The 20,996-nt window shown below is 45.9% G+C and overlaps 1 protein-coding gene across 1 annotated transcript in view; it reads right to left on the bottom strand.

Annotated features, from left to right (window-relative positions):
* Window positions 1–11,561: 11,561 nt before the first annotated feature.
* The window catches only part of LOC126248462 (cytochrome P450 4c3-like), a 196,645-nt gene continuing 187,210 nt past the window's right edge, over window positions 11,562–20,996 (bottom strand). The window contains exons 11-12 of the mRNA XM_049949467.1: window positions 11,875–12,054; window positions 11,562–11,791 (exon numbers count right to left, since the gene is read on the bottom strand). Of these exons, the coding sequence (XP_049805424.1) occupies window positions 11,619–11,791; window positions 11,875–12,054 (353 nt within the window). The 3' untranslated portion in view covers window positions 11,562–11,618. The remainder of the gene's footprint in view (window positions 11,792–11,874; window positions 12,055–20,996) is intronic.

Below are 20,996 nucleotides of genomic sequence, written 5' to 3' on the forward strand. Positions count from 1 at the left end.
CTTGATGAACTTGGATACTATGCCACAACGCCCATCCAGGCATGCATCAATGCAAGAATATGTGCTTCTGGATATTAGAGGTACTGGTGTGTACAGCAGTCTAGACCACCACCTCTGAAGGTCTCGCTGTATGGGGATACAACATGCAATATGTGGTTTTCAAGAGCAGTAAAGAGGGCGGAAATTATTTGTATGTTGATCTCTATTCCAATTTCCTTTACAGGTTCCGGAACTCTCGGAACCGAGGTGATGCAAAACTTTTTTTGATGTGTGTGTATAAAATAAAATCGTCATAACTTCTGAACGTTTTGCGTTAGGAAGTTCAAACTGCACAGTTGGCTGAGGGGCATGATGGGAATTAGTATGTATTGATTTCGACAAGATGTGGGTCATGCAAGACGGGGCTCGACCCCATCGTTGCAGGGGAGTGTTTTATGTCCTGAAGAAGCACCTTGTGGACCACATTCTGACTCTGGGGTACTCAGAGGCCACTAGTATGTGCCTCGATTGGCCGCCATATTTTCTGGATGTCAGCACATGTGGCTCCCTTTTGTGGGGCTACAAGCCATTCATTACTCTAACCGTTTCTTAACTGTTCTTACTTTTATTAATGAACTATTCTATTGGTATTTGGTGCATAGGTGGTTCAGGAGGGAGTACACTTTTTTGCTTATGACAGATGTAGGCCACACAAGGCATCACCAGAACCACCACTGCGCTACAAGCTGTGACACCTATGATCAATATCCTCTTTCGCTGTTTCTCGCAACACTATTGTATGTTTTGAAATATCTGCTCTGCAGTGATTCATCATTTTTGCAATGGTATGAATTCGTCTATGGAATTTAGCAGGTGTGGTTTTAAGGTCACGTTTAGGAAAATTAGGTTCTAGGCTGGCAACACATCTAGCTGCTTCTCTGGCCAATACAATGTAGGTTGTGTCGGATTTACAACAGTCGTTCCAGTGACAGTAACAGGGAGACGCAATATTGTACCTAGAATGCCACAGGTCTTATCATTGATTGGCATCCCATTATTTCGTAACTCCATCCTTACCATGCCTCTGGGCTGCCCTTGCTCATATCAGTTTCCTATCACCACTTCCGGTCCGAATAGTGAGTAAACCCAATGCACTCCCACTTTCATAAAATAAAGGTATGGTTACAACACTTAACTCTGACATTCGGCTACTTCTGTCTTACCTCAGAACAGTTGTACCTCCATATGCCTGCACACTAGTTGGAACCATCCTAGCCCGCAGACAATAAAACTTTCTATTTCAAAAAGTGTGTGCATTCCTGGCACTCGACATATTTGAAATTGTATGATGAATGCGTTCTGTTCTTCCATTCAATTGAATATGGACAGGGCTAGCTTACAAGTGCATCGTAAATGGCATAGCTGTTTCATTGGACTGGACATAAAATTAGTGCCCTGATCTGTGATTATTGTTCCAGCAACACCAAATTTTAGAGCCTATTTTCCCTATGGCCTGAGCTATTGTATTCACCTGTTGATTTGTGTTTGAAGTCATTGCAGCATAGTGTAAAGTGATCTATCATTGTCAGTACATAACGGTTACCTCCTGGCTTTCAGCTGAATCGTTTGAGAATATCAAGGCCCATCATTTCAAATGGTTTGGGTGTTTCTGGTAATCCCTGTAGTGGAACCTATTGATGGCTGAGGAGTGTACGCTGTGTGCATGATATACAGTTTCTAACATTTTGGTCAACGTCTTGTTTCCATGTTTTGCATCAAAATTATTTAGCTACACGTCAAACATCTCCATCCCCCATAGCCTAACAAAACATGGTCATCTTCTTGCCTCAGTAACCTGTCCTCAACAGCTGCAAGCACCAATATCTATGGTCTGCACTTTGTCGGCCTGCATAGCAAGCCTTCATGTACTGCAAACTGCGACAGTGTCCTAAATACTTTACAGTTACCCTGTGTATTCTGCCACACAGCTGCACTCTTCGTGGTGCTTGTAATACTCTTAACTTTTCTAATTAAGCCATCAACATTGGCGTGCTCTCTACCTGGATTATGCACTATCTCTTATTGAAACTCAATTTCGGGGCCCAATAGGTCAGTCTACTTGACTGCACTTTTAACCCCAGTAATCACTTCAATGCAGCATAGTCTGTTACTACCTTAAATTTTCTTGTGTTGAGGTAGCAACAAAAGTATATAATACTGTAGATGGCAGCCAACACATCTTTATTCACAGAACAATACTTTTGCTCTGCTTTATTTAGCCGTGTTTATAGGTACACCACTGGGTGTTCCTTACAATCCTCACTTTGTCTAAGAACACATCGAACCGCCAAACTGCTTGCATCACATGACAAAAGTTTGTGAACACCAATACTGAACTCGACCTTAACTTCTGTTTTAACTTACCAATTGGACCATTGGAACGTCGCTCCTTTCTTTAACAAACGCCTTTACGACTCAACAACCTTTAATGAAATTTGCGATAATAATTGAAAAGCGGAGGAATGAGTCAAGCTGTTTAGCTGTCTGTGGCAGCAATAAATCACGTACTGTAGAAATTATATACGGGCCAGTTTGCACACCTTCTTGACTTATTACGCGCCCCAGATAATACACGTAAATCACTACAAAGTGTCATTCATTCAATATCAGCATCAAATGTGCTATATAGAGCCTCTTGAAGATATCCTCCAATCGTTGTACACGGTCCCCCGCCCCCCCCCCCCCCCCCCCGTTTTTAGATAACCCAATTATGTCAGCATGATAAATGATGCACTGTTTTGGTTTGAATCCTCTAATTACTCAATTCAACAACATTTGCAAACTGGCTGCCACATTTTTGTAACCAAATGGCATTCTACAATATTTGTAGTAACCCCATGGGACTGCAAACACGATCTTTGGCCAGTCTTCTACATTTACATCTATACTCAGCAAATCACTGTGAACTGCATGACAGACGATACGTCCCCATTCCACTTTTTGCCCATTTCATTCACATACGGATCGCAGGAGGAATGATTGTTTAAATGCCTCCATTAATTCTGTAACTAATCTAATATTGTCCTCCTCATCCCTATGGGAGCGATACACAGGGGGTTTTAGTACATTCCTAGAGCCATCATTTAAAGCTGGGTCTTCTGGGACTATTTCCAACTAGTGATACCCACTTTTTAAATCCGTCTTGGAAAGTATTTACACTGATCTACATTGTCCAAAGTCTCCGTTATGTTTGGTATACGATATGCATCAGTGATAGCTCTCGCATCCAGATACCTGTGACCACAGCAAACTCTATACTTTTAGGTACTATCTGGTGATGTTTTGGGGACAATTACGACCGGTGTACCCAATGGGCTTTCACAATGTTCAGTAATGCTATTAGCCAACTGCTGGTCGATAAATTCCTCCAATATCCGTTGCAAGTAGAATGTGATCACGGTTTTAATGGTGATGACCATCATATGACCACGATTTTAAGGGTAGTTTAAGGGAGATTTGGTCGCAATAAATTTCAAACACATAACTTCATAGCATTTTATGGGAACGGGTGACAATGGAAATATAAATGCAAAAAAATGCCATACTTTGCTTACTTTTACTCCATTATGTGATACAGTATAGTATCATATTTTGGGGTAACTTCACAAACTGAGAAAAAGTGTTTAGAGTGTTTAAGTGCTTAATAAGATTCATTGTGATGTAAATTCATAAATGAGTATTACACTCAAGTGTTCTAAATATGATGCCGGCCGCGGTGGTCTAGCGGTTCTAGGCGCTCAGTCCGGAACCGCGCGACTGCTACGGTCGCAGGTTCGAATCCTGCCTCGGGCATGGATGTGTGTGATGTCCTTAGGTTAGTTAGGTTTAAGAAGTTCTAAGTTCTAGGGGACTGATGACCACAGATGTTAAGTCCCATAGCGCTCAGAGCCATTTGAACCATTTTTTTTTGTTCTAAATATGTTTGTTATAATATATTTTCTGACAAGTTCCACACCTGTCATTGTCCCCTTATTTATGGTCTATGGAACGAAAAATGAGTCTAATCTAATCTGAACAAAAAAAATTATGTCTTCATGGCATGTAATACACAAATCTAATCACAATAAAATTTAACGAATTTGCGCTTATATATTATGTTACTCTACATGTACTTGTTTACATCTGCAAATTAGAGTTATGGAAAAAATATGTATTTCCACAATCCATACTTCTGTATCTGATGTTATGTTTGACAGTATGAAGAACTATTGCTATCTTACCCGCTACATTTTGATATTCTGGCTGCCATTAAGAAATATAAATATTGATCCTGATAACAGTGATTATATATGAGAGATATAGACGGTCACTAAGGACGCCAAGAGGATTTTAAAAAAATTGTAATTCAGGAGATTCCGGGAAGTATGGAAGATTTGTCACCCTAGTGGCAGGTGCTTTGCAGCTCTATATGGTTTCCTGTATACTGGAGCGTTATTTCCCGTTGCTATTCTATGTAGTGTGACGTGTATCACTGGCAATGGCCCACTTGGATTAAACAGATCTGTAAATCGTAGTAACAATGCTTCCGTTGCTGCACTCTCTCTTCCGTCCAAATACTTCACCTTTACACGTGATTTAGACGCATTGACAGTTTGCTTGTGACAAAGTCCTTCATCAGACCTGACAAGATCATCCTTTTCTAGGATATCTAAATTGGCAACTAGTGTAACTTTTGACATGCCAGAACTGTCTATGCTCACCGGAACCATACAATAACCGTCTATTTCGTATATGCATACTACACTTCGACGTAAAAAACAGTGTGACTATCTAGTGCATCACTGCATTCCACTGGCTCTACAACACATAATAGTTCACTTAGCAGGCCAGTACTCAACCTTGCCCCCACTAACATTCCTGCACCTCTTGGTACTTTATCAAGCACACTGATCTTTATTGCACTTCTCTGCAGTTTATTTGCTACCACCATAATAACTGGTGAACTTCACGGCGGTGTAGCACTTGCAGTAGTCATGGGAACAATGTTCCACTGGATCGGATTGTACACTGTGGAAGGTCAATTTTTGCGTGACGCTTATCCAAAAAGTCAAGTCCTAGGATCACACAGTACCACCTGCAAACATGTGCTACACTTCCATATGTCTCTAAAATCTTCTTGTTCCAATGATAAGACTGAGCAATGTTGTCCCTATTGACATCATGTCATTCTCACCTACCCCACGTAACCTATAACACAGAGAATTTAGTCTCTTTCTACATAAGAGGTCCAGACCGACTCGTGAGCCACTGCGTGAGCAAAAATTTACGTTCCGTTCCATTCACCGTGCCCAGTAAGCAGCACTCCACATCGGGCTACGTTTTTACAGTATTTCGTGCAATTGGGAACGCCATCCGTCGGTTGAGGCATTCCCTTTGGCGTTTAAGGGGCGGTTGTCCTGGCGCTGTCTATCCTGTTTTCTACATCTACATCTACACGGATACTCTGAAAACCGCATATAAGTGCCTGGCAGAGGGTTCATCGAATCACCTTCACAGTTCACTATTATTCCAATCTTGTATAGCGCGCGGAAAGAACGAACACCTATATCTTTCAGTACGAGCTCTGATTTCCCTTATTTTATTGTGGTGATCGTTTCTCCCTATGTAGGTCGGTGTCAACAAAATATTTTCGCATTCGGAGGAGAAAGTTGGTGATTCGAATTTCGTGAGAAGATTCCATCTCAACGAGAAACGCCTTTCTTTTAATGATGTACAGCCCAAATCCTGTATCATTTCAGTGACACTCTCTCCCATATTTCGCGATAATACAAAACGTGCTACCCTTCTTTGAACTTTTTCGATGTACTCCGTCAATCTTATCTCGTAAGGATCCCACACTGAGCAGCAGTATTCTAGAAGAGGACGGACAAGCGTAGTGTAGCCAGTCTCCTTAGTAGATCTTTTACATTTTCTTTCTAAATATCCTGCCAGTAAAACACAGTCTTTGGTTAGCCTTTCCCACAACATTTTCTGTGTGTTCCTTCCAATTTAAGTTGTTCGTAATTGTAGTTCCTTGGTATTTAGTTGAATTCGCGGCCTTTAGATTTGACTGATTTATCGTGTAACCGAAGTTTAACGAATTCCTTTTAGCACTCATATGGATGACCTCATACTTTTCGTTATTTAGGGTCAACTGCCAGTTTTCACACCATTCAGATATATTTTCTAAATAGTTTTGCAATTTGTTTTGATCTTTTGATGACTTTATTAGTCGACAAACGACAGCGTCATCTGCAAACAATCAGGTGCACACTTTCGGGTTGGCAGCATTGCTCCTTAACGTCACCTGTGCATCAGCATCTACAGGGTGTTTCCGTAACAGCATGCAAAAATGTAACGGGACACAGAGAATGCTCCACTGAATAATTTAAGGTAGGGAACCTGGGCCCGGAAAAGTCAGCTTAAGCAGATATGGAAGTAAACTTGTCTACCGCTTTGTCTAGCATTAATGTTTTCCAGCTTAATTACAACTGACATGCGTACAAGTTTATACGTACAGTGCTCTTTACTTAGATGTACAATCTTTATTTCCCGCGAAGAAAGAAGGAGGATGAGACTGATTGCTAGGAATTCATGATGCAGGTATTGTTTACTAATCCATAAGGTGGCTCTGTTGTATCGTATTTACACTGTCCCATGACAGAACATGCTATGAATCAACGACAGACCCATTCACTACTCAGTGCTACTCAGAGGTATATAGTACAATACGATGGAGCAGTAGTACCGGTACTGTTTCCCAGAACTCACCGATATACACCTTCTGTATGGGGAAGTACGCTGCAGTGCTCTCGCTGCTGAAAGATTGTAAAAAATGGTTCAAATGGCTCTGAGCACTATGCGACTTAACTTCTGAGGTCATCAGTCCTCTAGAACTTAGAACTAATTAAACCTAACTAACCTAAGGACATCACACACATCCAAGCCCGAGGTAGGATTCGAACCTGCGACCGTAGCAGCAGCGCGGCTCCGGACTGAGATGCCTGAAGTGCCTAGAACCACTCGGTCACAACGGCCAGCTACAAGTACTGGTCGTATTGCACGTGAAATGGGCGCTGCACATACTAGCATGTGGCGAGTGCTCCACGAACAACAGTCACACCCATATCACACACAAGGAGTCCATGCAATGCTTCTAACTGACTGTGCATCAAGAGTCGCATTGTGTCAGTGGTTGCTCCAACAATGGATTGATTGGCCAGATTTCCTCTAAATCTTCCTGTTTGCTGTCGAGGTCTCATTTAATCGTGATGGTATTTCGAGCAGCAGGAATAGCCATGTGTCTGATAAGGAAAACCCTCACGCTGTAGTAGAGTCACGAATCAAGCAAGTTTGCTGTGAATATCAGGGCCGGCATTTTAGGCGACAATCTCATTGGGCCATATCTTGTATCTAGCCGTCCGAATGGCCACCTGTACTAGAGGTTCGTACAAAGAGTTCTATCTGAGTTGTTGGAGAATGTGCCCTTGAGTGTTCGTGAGAGGATGTGGATGCAACATGACAGTGCACTGCATCACTTCAATGTGGATGTCCGCAACCATCTCAATGCTTTATTTCCCTGATTTGTAGGTGAGGTCCGATTCAATGGCCTGCAAGGTCACCTGACATGAATCACCTTGATTATTTCCTATGGGGATATCTAAAGTCACTTGTGTATGAGACCCCAGTGAATACGGAGATTAAATTAGTTGCCAGAATTATAGCTGCCTGTGATGTGATTCGAAACACACAAGGGATATTTGTCAGGGTGCGTCAGAACCTTGTTCTCTGATGTCATGCATTCGTTGAGGTTTATGGCCGTCAGTTTCAGCAAATTTTGTAAGATACAGTAGAAATGGTGCGGTCATTGTTTCAGCGATGGTATTTGCAGTTAACTGTAACTGATGTAAATGAAAAGTACACAGTAATGTGATTTTATTCCCATTATGTCCTTACGCTGACTTCTCCGACCCCAGGTCCCGTACCTCAAATTGTTCAGTGGAGCATCCTCCATGTCTTGTTAAGTTGTTGCACGCTCTTACGGAAGCACCCTGTAGAAAATTTTATCTCAGAGGAGAACACACTTCAGTCATTTCGTCCTCTGGTGGAACAATCATTTTCTTCAAGCTGCGTGGCATCTCTAATAGCAGCGGCTAAATCACTCAGGTTTCCTATTCTGACCCTTCTTCACATGTTAGCTGGCAGTCTCCGTAAAAACACTTCTAATGTTCTGTTTCCTGCCTCCTACAGAATAACTCTGTCTGTTTCCGCATGCAGCATCAGTTCATAGGTTTGCACGCTAATTTTTCTAATCCTATATGGAAATGTTTCTACTGATTCACTACACTTCTGCAACAGATCACTAAGCTGCTTCATAAAAAGCCTCGCACTGTTCCTCTTGCAGTACCTCTGGTAAAGCCCATTATCCAGCTGTTCAAAGATCTGCGCTTTATTTAATCCTTAGTGGTACATGACATACACTTTCGCATCATCAACCAGCGATACCTGAGCTGTAAGTAAGCCTGCCTCGATCATCACATGTCCTAATTTAATGGCAGCATTCGAGTCATTGATAAATACAGACACATCCTCAGTTGTTTTTCCCAAAAAAGGAGTCACTAGACTAGCTGCTACAGAATCCATAGAAGGGATAGGTACATTAAACAGAGTTTTTGTCTCCACTGACTCGGACTGTATTTGACCACAACTGTTATAAGGGATCTACCTGTTTCTGTAACATGGCACGACCTTCTAACAGTGTGACTAATTGCTTCTTCAAAAATTCGACTGCTTTGTGTATCACTACCGTATGTGTTTCTGGCATTCGACAAATACACGAATTATTAGGGACTACTGGTGCAAGTACAAAGCCAGAGACACTAGAAAACCAATCTTTACGCCTTATCATGGCCCAGTGAGATTCAGTACACTGCTTTGTTTCATGGCCAACTGTTCTACACTTATCATATGTAACTTGCACTGCCTTCATAAATGCCAACTCATGCCCAGATAAAACAACATTGGCATCTAACAGGACATAAGTACCACATCCTAGAGTTGACCTGGAATTGTGACAGATCAGCAGGGTCTTGCAGTTGTACAAAAGTAACTCTCACATTTCGGTTAGTCTGTCTTAATGTCCATGGCAGCAGCACACAAAACCAAGGTCAACCGAAGATGCACTTACCAATTTATAGTGTTCGACTGGCAGGTGAAGCTGCAGTTGCGACGCTGGAACCAGGCACACCTCTGATGTCCAATGCCGTCTTACAGTGAAATTTCTAACACAATATGTAGCGCGTTTGGGAGATGGCGGTGTTGGTGGTCTGTGGGGAGGGGGAGGCGTAAGAGCTATAGTGGGTGGTGTATCATCCAGGTCAGGAGGTCAATGGTTGACCACTCAAGAGACACAGGCATTCGGACTCTGAGGGTAGATACCTGTCTGGCGACTGAAGGCACTATTAAAACAGTATTACAGCAGTAAGCATTTCTTGTCCACAAAATACGATAGTCAATGTACTAATTTTCACGCAGCCAGCGCTGGTGGGAACACAAGGTGTAAGCACCCGACCAGTATGTGCTGACTAGAGTGTGGCCCATAGCCACAGCAGTGGTGGCAGAGCTGGTGGTGTAAGCACCAATGTCGTCACGAGGCCGTTCCCCACTACGTTAGCATGCATAGCCGCACCCACTGCGCAAGGTGGTCAAAAGCTTCCCAGAGAAGATGGCCAAGGTTTCTGTAGAGTGCAAACAGGAAAGGCATCTACCAGCTCTGTTCAGCGTACCTGAAGCCATGCAGAAGAGTCCTGTCAAGAGAGAGAGACTGTCACCATCCAAGTCCGCCACAGGAACCGAGGCAGTGTCACATGATGACAGGTCGTGATCTGCTCCCAAGCCCTGCTAGTTAGACTTCCAGAAGACTTCAGATGGTGATGGCTACATCTCCCCATCACTCTTGACCTTGTAGTTGGCGCTGCAGCTCACAGTGAACGTGTCGCTCCAGACAGGACTTGCTGCTCCATGGAAGATCAAAGGCGACTATACAAGCAGAGGATCAACCGACGTAGGCCTCACCTCTCGACAAAATGGCTGAAAATTGAACAGAACGTCTCCAGAACAGAAGCAGTATTTATGCAGGATGGGCTCATGTGCTCTGATACAATGAGGCGGTAATTACATCATTCGCCCCGCTCGGTCAACTGTATTGGTCGCTTCAGAATTTTATAGCTTCACCTTTCCGACGCTCTTTCTGCCATGTCAGTATAATGAAGAGTTACTCTTGCATCCACCTTAAGCTTTCTTGTGACACTTCGTGCACTCACTAATATGATGATATGCCTCCATCGCGATAATGTCATTCTGCTACCTTGTTGGTTCGAGCCCTTAGGTCATTGAGAGTGTCGCAATGGCTTTCGTGTTTGTTTCTGCATCATCGACAGTTATTTCTCGCTGGAATTCTGCTTCGCTATTGACTCATTCTGTTCTGCCTCTGTTATTGCCAGGGTAGATCGTTGTATATTATCTGGATGGACCAAATATACTACTATGCTGTGAAACAAATAGTTACAAAAAGAAAGAAAGAAAGTAGATTTGAGTTTATGTCCCACCAATAATGAGGTTATTAGAGACGGAACGCAAACTCGGATTATGTAAGTGTCTGGGATTGAAATCGGCATCGCTGTTTTGAAAGGACCATCCAAGCATTTTCCTGGAGCGATTCTGAGAAATCAGTGTAAACGAAAACTCAGGGTATACGTAGGTCCAGATGGCTGGACGGGGATTTGAACTGTCGTTTTCCCAAATGAGAGAGCAGTGTGCTAAGCGCTGCGCCACCTCACTGAGTCAGAATAGTTACGGCTGTCAAGTTATGATATCTCTGTTTCGAGTGTAAGATTATGGGAATCGTAGACAGCCTTTATGGTGTCGCCAAATCTAGGATAAAAGGGTGCTTCAACAAACTAAGACTTATAAACACTAAAATTGCTAGATGAGACGTGATTGTTCGAAAAATTGAGAAGCAAAGACCATCTAAACGTTAGTGTACCAGTATTCTTAGCTGCCTTTATAAAATCAACACAAAGAGCAGGCTGAAGGAATATCTGAGACTCGTCTCACTCTGTTTATAATTCTGCCTGGAAATCCTGTATTACGACACTTACATACATCAGCATGTACATGAGCAAAATTTGTGGTTGTAAACACATTCAGTAGCGGGCAAGTAAAAGTTTTCAAGAGGATTTAACTACTCTGCGTATTTTTCTTGTGTAAACAGACCATTAATGAATAATATTCTGTTAAAATTATAAAGATTTTGTCAATGGTATGAGTGCGAACAACACCTGACAACATAAGAACAAGTTTAGATATGACTGCAAGTAAGTAAGTTTGTACGTTAGTCTTCCAGGATGTAGTAATTTTAATAAATAAACACAGTATATACTTTTCACCTTTTTTTTAAATGGGTTAACAGTACATGCTTATACTTCAGCCAGATTACATACACATCCACGGTCAGTATTTAAATATATCCACAGCGGATAAGTGTAAAAATTAGTTCAATGAAAAAATACTTTTTATGAATAAATCATGTACATGCTCTTTCAGGAACTGTTTCTTTGCTTCCTAGTGAGTTTTACACGGATTCCATCTTTCGGCCGTAGAATAAGTTCCCCTGTAAGCTTAATGTCCTCAGGTTTCTCAAGAGACTCTATTCTAAAAGATCTTAAAACAGTTGATAGCACAATCTTCTCTTCCATTATTGCAAATTTCTGACCTGGAATGAGAGAAGTGAAAGAGTTATAAACGAATAATTAAAAATAGTTGACAGTACTGAAATGAACTCTATTAATTTCTTACCTATGCAATTTCTAGGACCTGCACTAAATGGCAAGTAAGCAAATGGATGGCGTCCCTGAATTTTGTCAGGAGTAAAACGGTCCGGATCGAACTTGTATGGTTCTGGATATAGTTCTGGATTCAAGTGCATGAATAAAGGCATCACGATACAGTGTGTGCCGGCCGGAAGTTTATATCCATCTGGAAAGAAGTGAAAAACACTAATTGACTCACTAATTTTTTTTAAATGGACTCTTAATAGTACAAAAGTTTTGTGCAGCACTGAGGTAAATCAAGTGCATGGATTAAACACATTAATCCATTTCTTAGAAGCCCAGTGATAGCATTACAGACTTTTATGGGAGAATACTCTTTATTGTAAATTACACTGATAGTATTGCATAATACACTGACCGCTGACGACTAAAGGCCTGTAGCAATATCGTCATCATCACTTGTAACATTCAGTTGAGCTTTCCACGATTATGAAACACCTACAGTATCATACACACGGGCACTTACGTACTCGCGCACTCAAAACAATTTATCCTCATAACGAAGGTACCTGATTCACATCAAGTACTTACACCTGCAATGACTTCATCATTAATCAGTCTTTGAGGTTAAATTGGTTTGAGTGTGCTAGTACATGAGAGTCCGTGTGTGTGCTTGTGACTATTATAATTTCAGAAACAGTGTGAAAAGTGTGACGAGGACGGCGACGGAATATATCACCCCTTCAAAAAAGATTTGCCATAAAATTGTGGTCTGGTATTGTTCAAGACCATGTATCTGCTGTGTTCAAATACTATAGGTGTTTCATTACCGTGCAAAGCTCAACTAAACGTTAAGAGCGATGACGACGATCGTTGTGTTAAATCAAATTGCTTGTTTGCTGACTGTTTAGGAGAGCGAGAAGATATTGTAATATTTATAAATGATGTCGTAGGGCGATCTCGTTTGTTGTTTGGCGTTTCTGTGCGGTGTGTACGAAGATGCGTGGGCCTCCCCATTCGGAGACGTTTACACACACACGCACGCACACACACACACACACACACACACACACACACACACACACACAGACAGAGAGAGATAGAGGGGGGGGGGGGAGGGAGGGAGGGAGGGAAAGAGGGAGAGAACGTTTAAGGAGACAAGAGGAAGACTGAAGTTCAAATAACGCCCAAGACGTAGCAGGAAAACATCGAAAATCGACCGTAGCTGCGGATAAGAACGAGTATAAACATTGCATTTGAAGTTAGTACATAATAAACATAAGTGTTATTAAACTTCCTGGCAGATTAAAACTGTGTGCCCGACCGAGACTCGAACTCGGGACCTTTGCCTTTCGCGGGCAAGTGCTCTACCAACTGAGCTACCGAAGCACGACTCACGCCCGGTACTCACAGCTTTACTTCTGCCAGTACCTCGTCTCCTACCTTCCAAACTTTACAGAAGCTCTCCTGCGAAACTTGCAGAACTAGCACTCCTGAAAGAAAGGATATTGCGGAGACATGGCTTAGCCACAGCCTGGGGGATGTTTCCAGAATGAGATTTTCACTCTGCAGCGGAGTGTGCGCTGATATGAAACTTCCTGGCAGATTAAAACTGTGTGCCCGACCGAGACTCGAACTCGGGACCTTTGCCTTTCGCGGGCAAGTGCTCTACCAACTGAGCTACCGAAGCACGACTCACGCCCGGTACTCACAGCTTTACTTCTGCCAGTACCTCGTCTCCTACCTTCCAAACTTTACAGAAGCTCTCCTGCGAAACTTGCAGAACTAGCACTCCTGAAAGAAAGGATATTGCGGAGACATGGCTTAGCCACAGCCTGGGGGATGTTTCCAGAATGAGATTTTCACTCTGCAGCGGAGTGTGCGCTGATATGAAACTTCCTGGCAGATTAAAACTGTGTGCCCGACCGAGACTCGAACTCGGGACCTTTGCCTTTCGCGGGCAAGTGCTCTACCAACTGAGCTACCGAAGCACGACTCACGCCCGGTACTCACAGCTTTACTTCTGCCAGTACCTCGTCTCCTACCTTCCAAACTTTACAGAAGCTCTCCTGCGAAACTTGCAGAACTAGCACTCCTGAAAGAAAGGATATTGCGGAGACATGGCTTAGCCACAGCCTGGGGGATGTTTCCAGAATGAGATTTTCACTCTGCAGCGGAGTGTGCGCTGATATGAAACTTCCTGGCAGATTAAAACTGTGTGCCCGACCGAGACTCGAACTCGGGACCTTTGCCTTTCGCGGGCAAGTGCTCTACCAACTGAGCTACCGAAGCACGACTCACGCCCGGTACTCACAGCTTTACTTCTGCCAGTACCTCGTCTCCTACCTTCCAAACTTTACAGAAGCTCTCCTGCGAAACTTGCAGAACTAGCACTCCTGAAAGAAAGGATATTGCGGAGACATGGCTTAGCCACAGCCTGGGGGAAGTTTCCAGAATGAGATTTTCACTCTGCAGCGGAGTGTGCGCTGATATGAAACTTCCTGGCAGATTAAAACTGTGTGCCCGACCGAGACTCATTCTGGAAACATCCCCCAGGCTGTGGCTAAGCCATGTCTCCGCAATATCCTTTCTTTCAGGAGTGCTAGTTCTGCAAGTTTCGCAGGAGAGCTTCTGTAAAGTTTGGAAGGTAGGAGACGAGGTACTGGCAGAAGTAAAGCTGTGAGTACCGGCCGTGAGTCGTGCTTCGGTAGCTCAGTTGAACACAGTCTGCTTTAGGCAGTGGCGCGGCACGGACCTGCTGTCCCGGCCGCGGGCGCGCGTGAACGAGGAAGTGTTTACACCGCCGGTACTCGCGCGTGTTGTTGTCTGACTCGATCGCCATGGCACACAATTTTCGAAAGACTACGCTACAATTTACGTTCGACAACGAATATGCCAGACCCAAAGCTTTCGAAATAGAGCGTTTTTTGAGGGACGAAGTTCGTTTACCTGCTGCAGACATAATTGGAATACACCTGTCCATTGTAAGCAGTACAATGTACGTAAAGATGACCGATGAAGCTGCGTGTGAAAGAACTCTCTCCGCTGCTCAAAGAGGATTTAAATTTCGACACTCTGATGGCCATATCAGCGATGTAACAGTAGCTCCTTCAGGATTGGGTGTGAGGGTCGTTCGGATCTTTGAATTGCCGTTTGAGGTGCCAGAATCGATGGTTACTGAATCGCTGCGTCCATATGGAACGGTACTTAGTCATACGCCTGAACGCTGGGCTAGTTTTAATACCTATCCTGTGCTAAACGGCGTGCGACAGGTGCGGATCGTCCTTACTAAACATATCCCGTCTTATTTATACATTGGCGGATGTCGAGCTATTGTGATCTACGATGGCCAGCCACGCACCTGTTCTGGCTGTGGTGGAGAAGGACATATCCGCTCGGAGTGCATACAACGCCGTGTCGTGCAACTGCCACATGGAGACGCGTCACAGCGAGAAGTTCCCACGCAACTGCCGATGACGTACGTGTCGGTGGCCCGCCGGGAAGTGTTGCCAAGTTCGGAGCGTGACAAGGACGTGTTTATGCAAGAGGAGACCGAGTTACGGGAGCATGGAGGTGACTCGGAGAATATCCCTACACCCATGTCACGACAGTTGAGGGAGGAACCTTCCGAAAACACACATGTAGCACGCGACGTGGAAGTGGAGGTCCAGACGGTGGCGCCGGCAACGGACCAACGAACGACCGACGAACACAGTGAGGCAGCAGAGGGCAGGGCACGCAAACAGCGATCGCCGAAGCGTCGCAAAAAGCGTCGCCATAGTTCGGGTGACACGTCCCCCCCCCCCCCCCCCCCCGTAGCCTAGGGGACACGGAAGGTATCCTAGCCGAAGAACTGTCTGACACAGAACACGTGCCTTTAGAGGAAGCTGACAGGATTCCGTCCGATGGTGACCGGATGTCCTGCCCTTCAGATGTTCCCTCTTCATTGACACCGACTGACCCAGCGCTGCCGACGAAGGAGTCAGGGACACCAATGTCCCGGCAGCCACGTCGAAATACATCAGAGGACGTTTCTCGGATAGATGACCACTGCGACTGGGCGGAACCAGTCGAAGACCTACAGGAATTGCCACCCCCAAATGATGACCACTCACCTACAGGATGCACACCACGGAACGACAACGAAGGAGGGCAGCCCGTTGGCGGGCACCCCTCTGAGAACGAATAGTGGACTAAAGCCCTTGGAGTTCTCAATGACATGACACGAGCATGACAACGACAACGAACCAAGCATATAAGGTGGGCACAGTGAACATTAACACCGCACGTTCGCTTGCAAAGATGCAACTTCTCCGGGACATGATTTACGCCACAGACGTTGATATTCTGCTGATGCAGGAAACCTTCAATGCTGCTTTTCCCGACGTGCATGGATACACCACTTATCTAGCGCCGACTCCAGATGGAGGCCGTGGCACAGCGATACTAGTCCGGGAAGGGATTCCCATGTGTGACCTCGATTATCTTCCTTCGGCTCGGGGTTTGGCTATGACCGTGAACGGCATTCGTATCGTCAACATCTATGCACCCTCCGGATCTGACAATCGACAGGCGCGTGCACGATTCTACTCGGAGGAGATTGCCCCCCTATTCCATGGGAGGTATGACCACATCTTGGTAGGGGGGGATTTTAACTGTGTACTCACACCGAAGGATCAAACTCCTAATTTCAGCTCCTGCCACGCATTGAACACGATCTGCCGGGACATGGCCCTTATGGACACGTGGGAAAAGATCCATGGGCAGCGAGAGGGCTACACGTATTTTACTAGCCACTCGGCGAGCAGGCTGGATCGGATTTATGTTTCTGACGGATTAAGAGATCACGTGTTGGCTGCTGAACGTTGGCCCACAGCTTTTACGGATCACCTTGCGTATTTATGCACGTTAACCCTCCCACGGCAGCGGGTCTGGCGGAGTCGTAGTTCCTGGAAACTTAATTCCTCCTTATTGGTGGATCTCGAATGTCGCCAGCGGATCGAAGAAACATGGCAGACTTGCACTCGCCGTCTGCCGCTGCACCGTACGGTTCTTTCGTGGTGGCTGCAGTGTGCAAAACCGGCGATACGAAGAGCTCTCATAACGTATGGCAAGGAAAAAGCGAAATGGCTCCGAGATACAATTAACTATTACTACATGGTGCTCCGCGACCTGTCCTCCAGGGCCCCATCGCCCGAACGTCAAGCGGAAGTCCATCGCATTCAGGCCTGCATTTTATCGATCACGAGACGTCGACTGGAGGGACTTTCGATCCGTGCTCGGTGCTTGGACAACGTCGATGGAGAACGTATTGGCATGCATCATGTGTCCAAGGGACATGCGCGTAATCGCCGATCCCTAATCACAGTCCTCCATGATGACGATGGTCGGCCCTTGACGTCACAACAGGCCATTGCTGCTGAGTTTCTGGAGCATTACCGCCTCCTTTTCACTGGGACGCCGACGGACAATCGGACAGAAGAAGAAATTTTGCGACAGATGCAAACGGAGGTGGACGGTCCGGATGCAGAGGCGCTATTGGAACCCCTAACGGAAGATGACATCCGGGGCGCACTCGCGAAGGGTGCGGTGCATAAATCCCCTGGGCCAGATGGGTTGACACTCGAATTTTACCGCGCATTTGCGGATTTAATGATGTCCCAGTTGGTATTGATGTATAACGAGTTATTGAGCCCTGACACGGACGTTCCGTCGCAGTTCATGGCGGGACTGCTTATACCAATACCGAAATCGACAGCGAGTGACAGCGCCCATCAATTTAGACCGCTCACGATGCTCAATACTGACTATAAGATCTTTGCGCGAATGTTGGCGGCAAGGCTCAAGATTGTAATATCCAAGACAATACCACCAGACCAGGCTTGTCTAGGGGTTCGGAGCAACATACATTCCATCCTCGGCGAATACCGTGACGTAATTTCCCTGGCGGAAGCTTGTCGCATGCGAGCGGCGTTCGTATCGGTGGATTTTGATCGTGCCTTTGACAGGATCAACCATGATTTCCTTGACTCGACCATGAGACGCATGGCGATACCACAGGATTTTATTACCGTCCTCATGCGCCTCCTTCGTGGCGCTTCTTCGACGGTGAGAGTCAATGGCAGGGAGGTAGGAACGATTCCTGTTCGCAGCTCAGTTAGGCAAGGATGCCCCTTGTCGATGATACTGTTTACAATAGCGCTCGAACCATTGATGCAGACTCTTAGACGGACTCTAACAGGCGTCCGACTCCGTGCGAACTCCTTCACGTGTCGTGCATTTGCCGACGACTTGATACTCGTCCGGTCGGAGAACGAAGTCAGTCAGGTGGTTACCCTTCTTACTACGTACGGGGTAGCTGCGGGAAGCAGGGTCAACACGAATAAAACCAAGATCATGCACATCGGTCGAGGGCTGGACGCTCTGCGGAGTCCGTTTACGACGGTGGACATCTTGCGATGCTTAGGTGTCTTGTTCACCCGATCGCTACGGCAATCAGCGGCGGCGAGCTATCGACGTCTCCTCCAGAACGTCCGACTGCACATACGCAACAATTCACTCCGCACGCACGACCTGCTCCAAAGGGTGGACTACACTAATGTTCACCTGGCCTCACGACTGCCGCACTTGGCACAGGTACTGCCAATGCCACATTGTATCGCTGACAGATTAATGGCGGCCTTTGGATACTATGTCAGCCAAGGAATGTTGTTTAAGATCAAATACGAGACTTTAACTCTCCCACACCATTCTGGAGGACTTAACCTCACGGATGTGCGGAACAAGGCTCTAGCTCTATACCTGCGAGCGACGCTACGAACTTGGAACCAGCGGCAACACGCCATCACGTCGGCCATCCTGGATGTGCTTCTTCCAACGTCCTTTGAACCACCGGTAGCAGTAGGCACCATCTCGCCCTCGTTTTCTCACGTCGCGCGATTTTTTGTTGATTTTAGTTATGTTCAGTTACAGATACCTTCTACCAGAATCCCCACTACCCGTGAGATCTATCGATACTTGCGGCGTCATCATGGCAGCAATGTTGTCGAACTTAAATACCCAACACGAAACTGGCGACAGATTTGGCGAGCTGTCCACACACCACTCCTCACCACAGCAGCGCGATCGTCATGGTATACATTAATCAACCGAAAGACGGTCAACCGCCAACGATTGTACGACATTCGCATGGTGGATTCCCCGCTCTGCCTTAGATGTGGCATGCAGGACACCGACGAACACTCTCTGCAGTGCGGTGAGGCAAAGGATGTTTGGCGGCTGACGCAACGCATCATGGCCCTCCTCCGACACACCGACGAATCAACGATCACGACGGACGCTTTATTTTTCCCTGACCCTGTCTTTTTCCCCTCACAAAAAACATCGGCAATCCGATGGATTGGAGGACACGCATCGCACTACGTGCTCTCGCGGACCTTGATATCGGTCATGGACTATTGGCATTATCTACTAGAACAACACGAAATCATCAGACGCCACTCTAAATATAAAACGCATTTTGCGAACTTTCTAGGCAGCATGTTTCATAACCCCCCGAAGCGGTGGGGAGTCCCAGGTTTACGTTGTTTCGAGGGATAGGATTTACTCCCAGTGAAGTGACGAGGATGTAACTTCGGCCCTATATTTATTTCCCTTCCTTTTTATATATGATTTTTCTTTTGGGACATTAAAGTTAAATGAATAAATAAAATATTATTGTTACTATAAAAAAAAATATACAATATCAATGTTTCCTTCCTGCTGCCTCTCCCTTATCCTGTCAGGAGACGGGGACACCGTGGCCAGGCCTCCAAGTACGACCCCTGCCCGCTCTGCCCCCTGACCTACTCTAAAAAAAAAAAACAAAAAAAAAAAAAAAAAAAGTTGGTAGAGCACTTGCCCGCGAAAGGCAAAGGTCCCGAGTTCGAGTCTCGGTCGGGCACACAGTTTTAATCTGCCAGGAAGTTTCATATCAGCGCACACTCCGCTGCAGAGTGAAAATCTCATTCTGGATAAGTGTTATTATTAAAAAACGCTTGTGGAGTGTTTTTACAAGTCCGTCTTCACAGGCGGACCATGAACATATACACTCCTGGAAATTGAAATAAGAACACCGTGAATTCATTGTCCCAGGAAGGGGAAACTTTATTGACACATTCCTGGGGTCAGATACATCACATGATCACACTGACAGAACCACAGGCACATAGACACAGGCAACAGAGCATGCACAATGTCGGCACTAGTACAGTGTATATCCACCTTTCGCAGCAATGCAGGCTGCTATTCTCCCATGGAGACGATCGTAGAGATGCTGGATGTAGTCCTGTGGAACGGCTTGCCATGCCATTTCCACCTGGCGCCTCAGTTGGACCAGCGTTCGTGCTGGACGTGCAGACCGCGTGAGACGACGCTTCATCCAGTCCCAAACATGCTCAATGGGGGACAGATCCGGAGATCTTGCTGGCCAGGGTAGTTGACTTACACCTTCTAGAGCACGTTGGGTGGCACGGGATACATGCGGACGTGCATTGTCCTGTTGGAACAGCAAGTTCCCTTGCCGGTCTAGGAATTGTAGAACGATGGGTTCGATGACGGTTTGGATGTACCGTGCACTATTCAGTGTCCCCTCGACGATCTCCAGTGGTGTACGGCCAGTGGAGGAGATCGCTCCCCACACCATGATGCCGGGTTTTGGCCCTGTGTGCCTCGGTCGTATGCAGTCCTGATTGTGGCGCTCACCTCCACGGCGCCAAACACGCATACGACCATCATTGGCACCAAGGCAGAAGCGACTCTCATCGCTGAAGACGACACGTCTCCATTCGTCCCTCCATTCACGCCTGTCGCGACACCACTGGAGGCGGGCTGCACGATGTTGGGGCGTGAGCGGAAGACGGCCTAACGGTGTGCGGGACCGTAGCCCAGCTTCATGGAGACGGTTGCGAATGGTCCTCGCCGATACCCCAGGAGCAACAGTGTCCCTAATTTGCTGGGAAGTGGCGGTGCGGTCCCCTACGGCACTGCGTAGGATCCTACGGTCTTGGCGTGCATCCGTGCGTCGCTGCGGTCCGGTCCCAGGTCGACGGGCACGTGCACCTTCCGCCGACCACTGGCGACAACATCGATGTACTGTGGAGACCTCAC

This window comes from Schistocerca nitens, chromosome 3 (assembly GCF_023898315.1).
Source record: "Schistocerca nitens isolate TAMUIC-IGC-003100 chromosome 3, iqSchNite1.1, whole genome shotgun sequence".
Taxonomy (NCBI): domain Eukaryota; kingdom Metazoa; phylum Arthropoda; class Insecta; order Orthoptera; family Acrididae; genus Schistocerca; species Schistocerca nitens.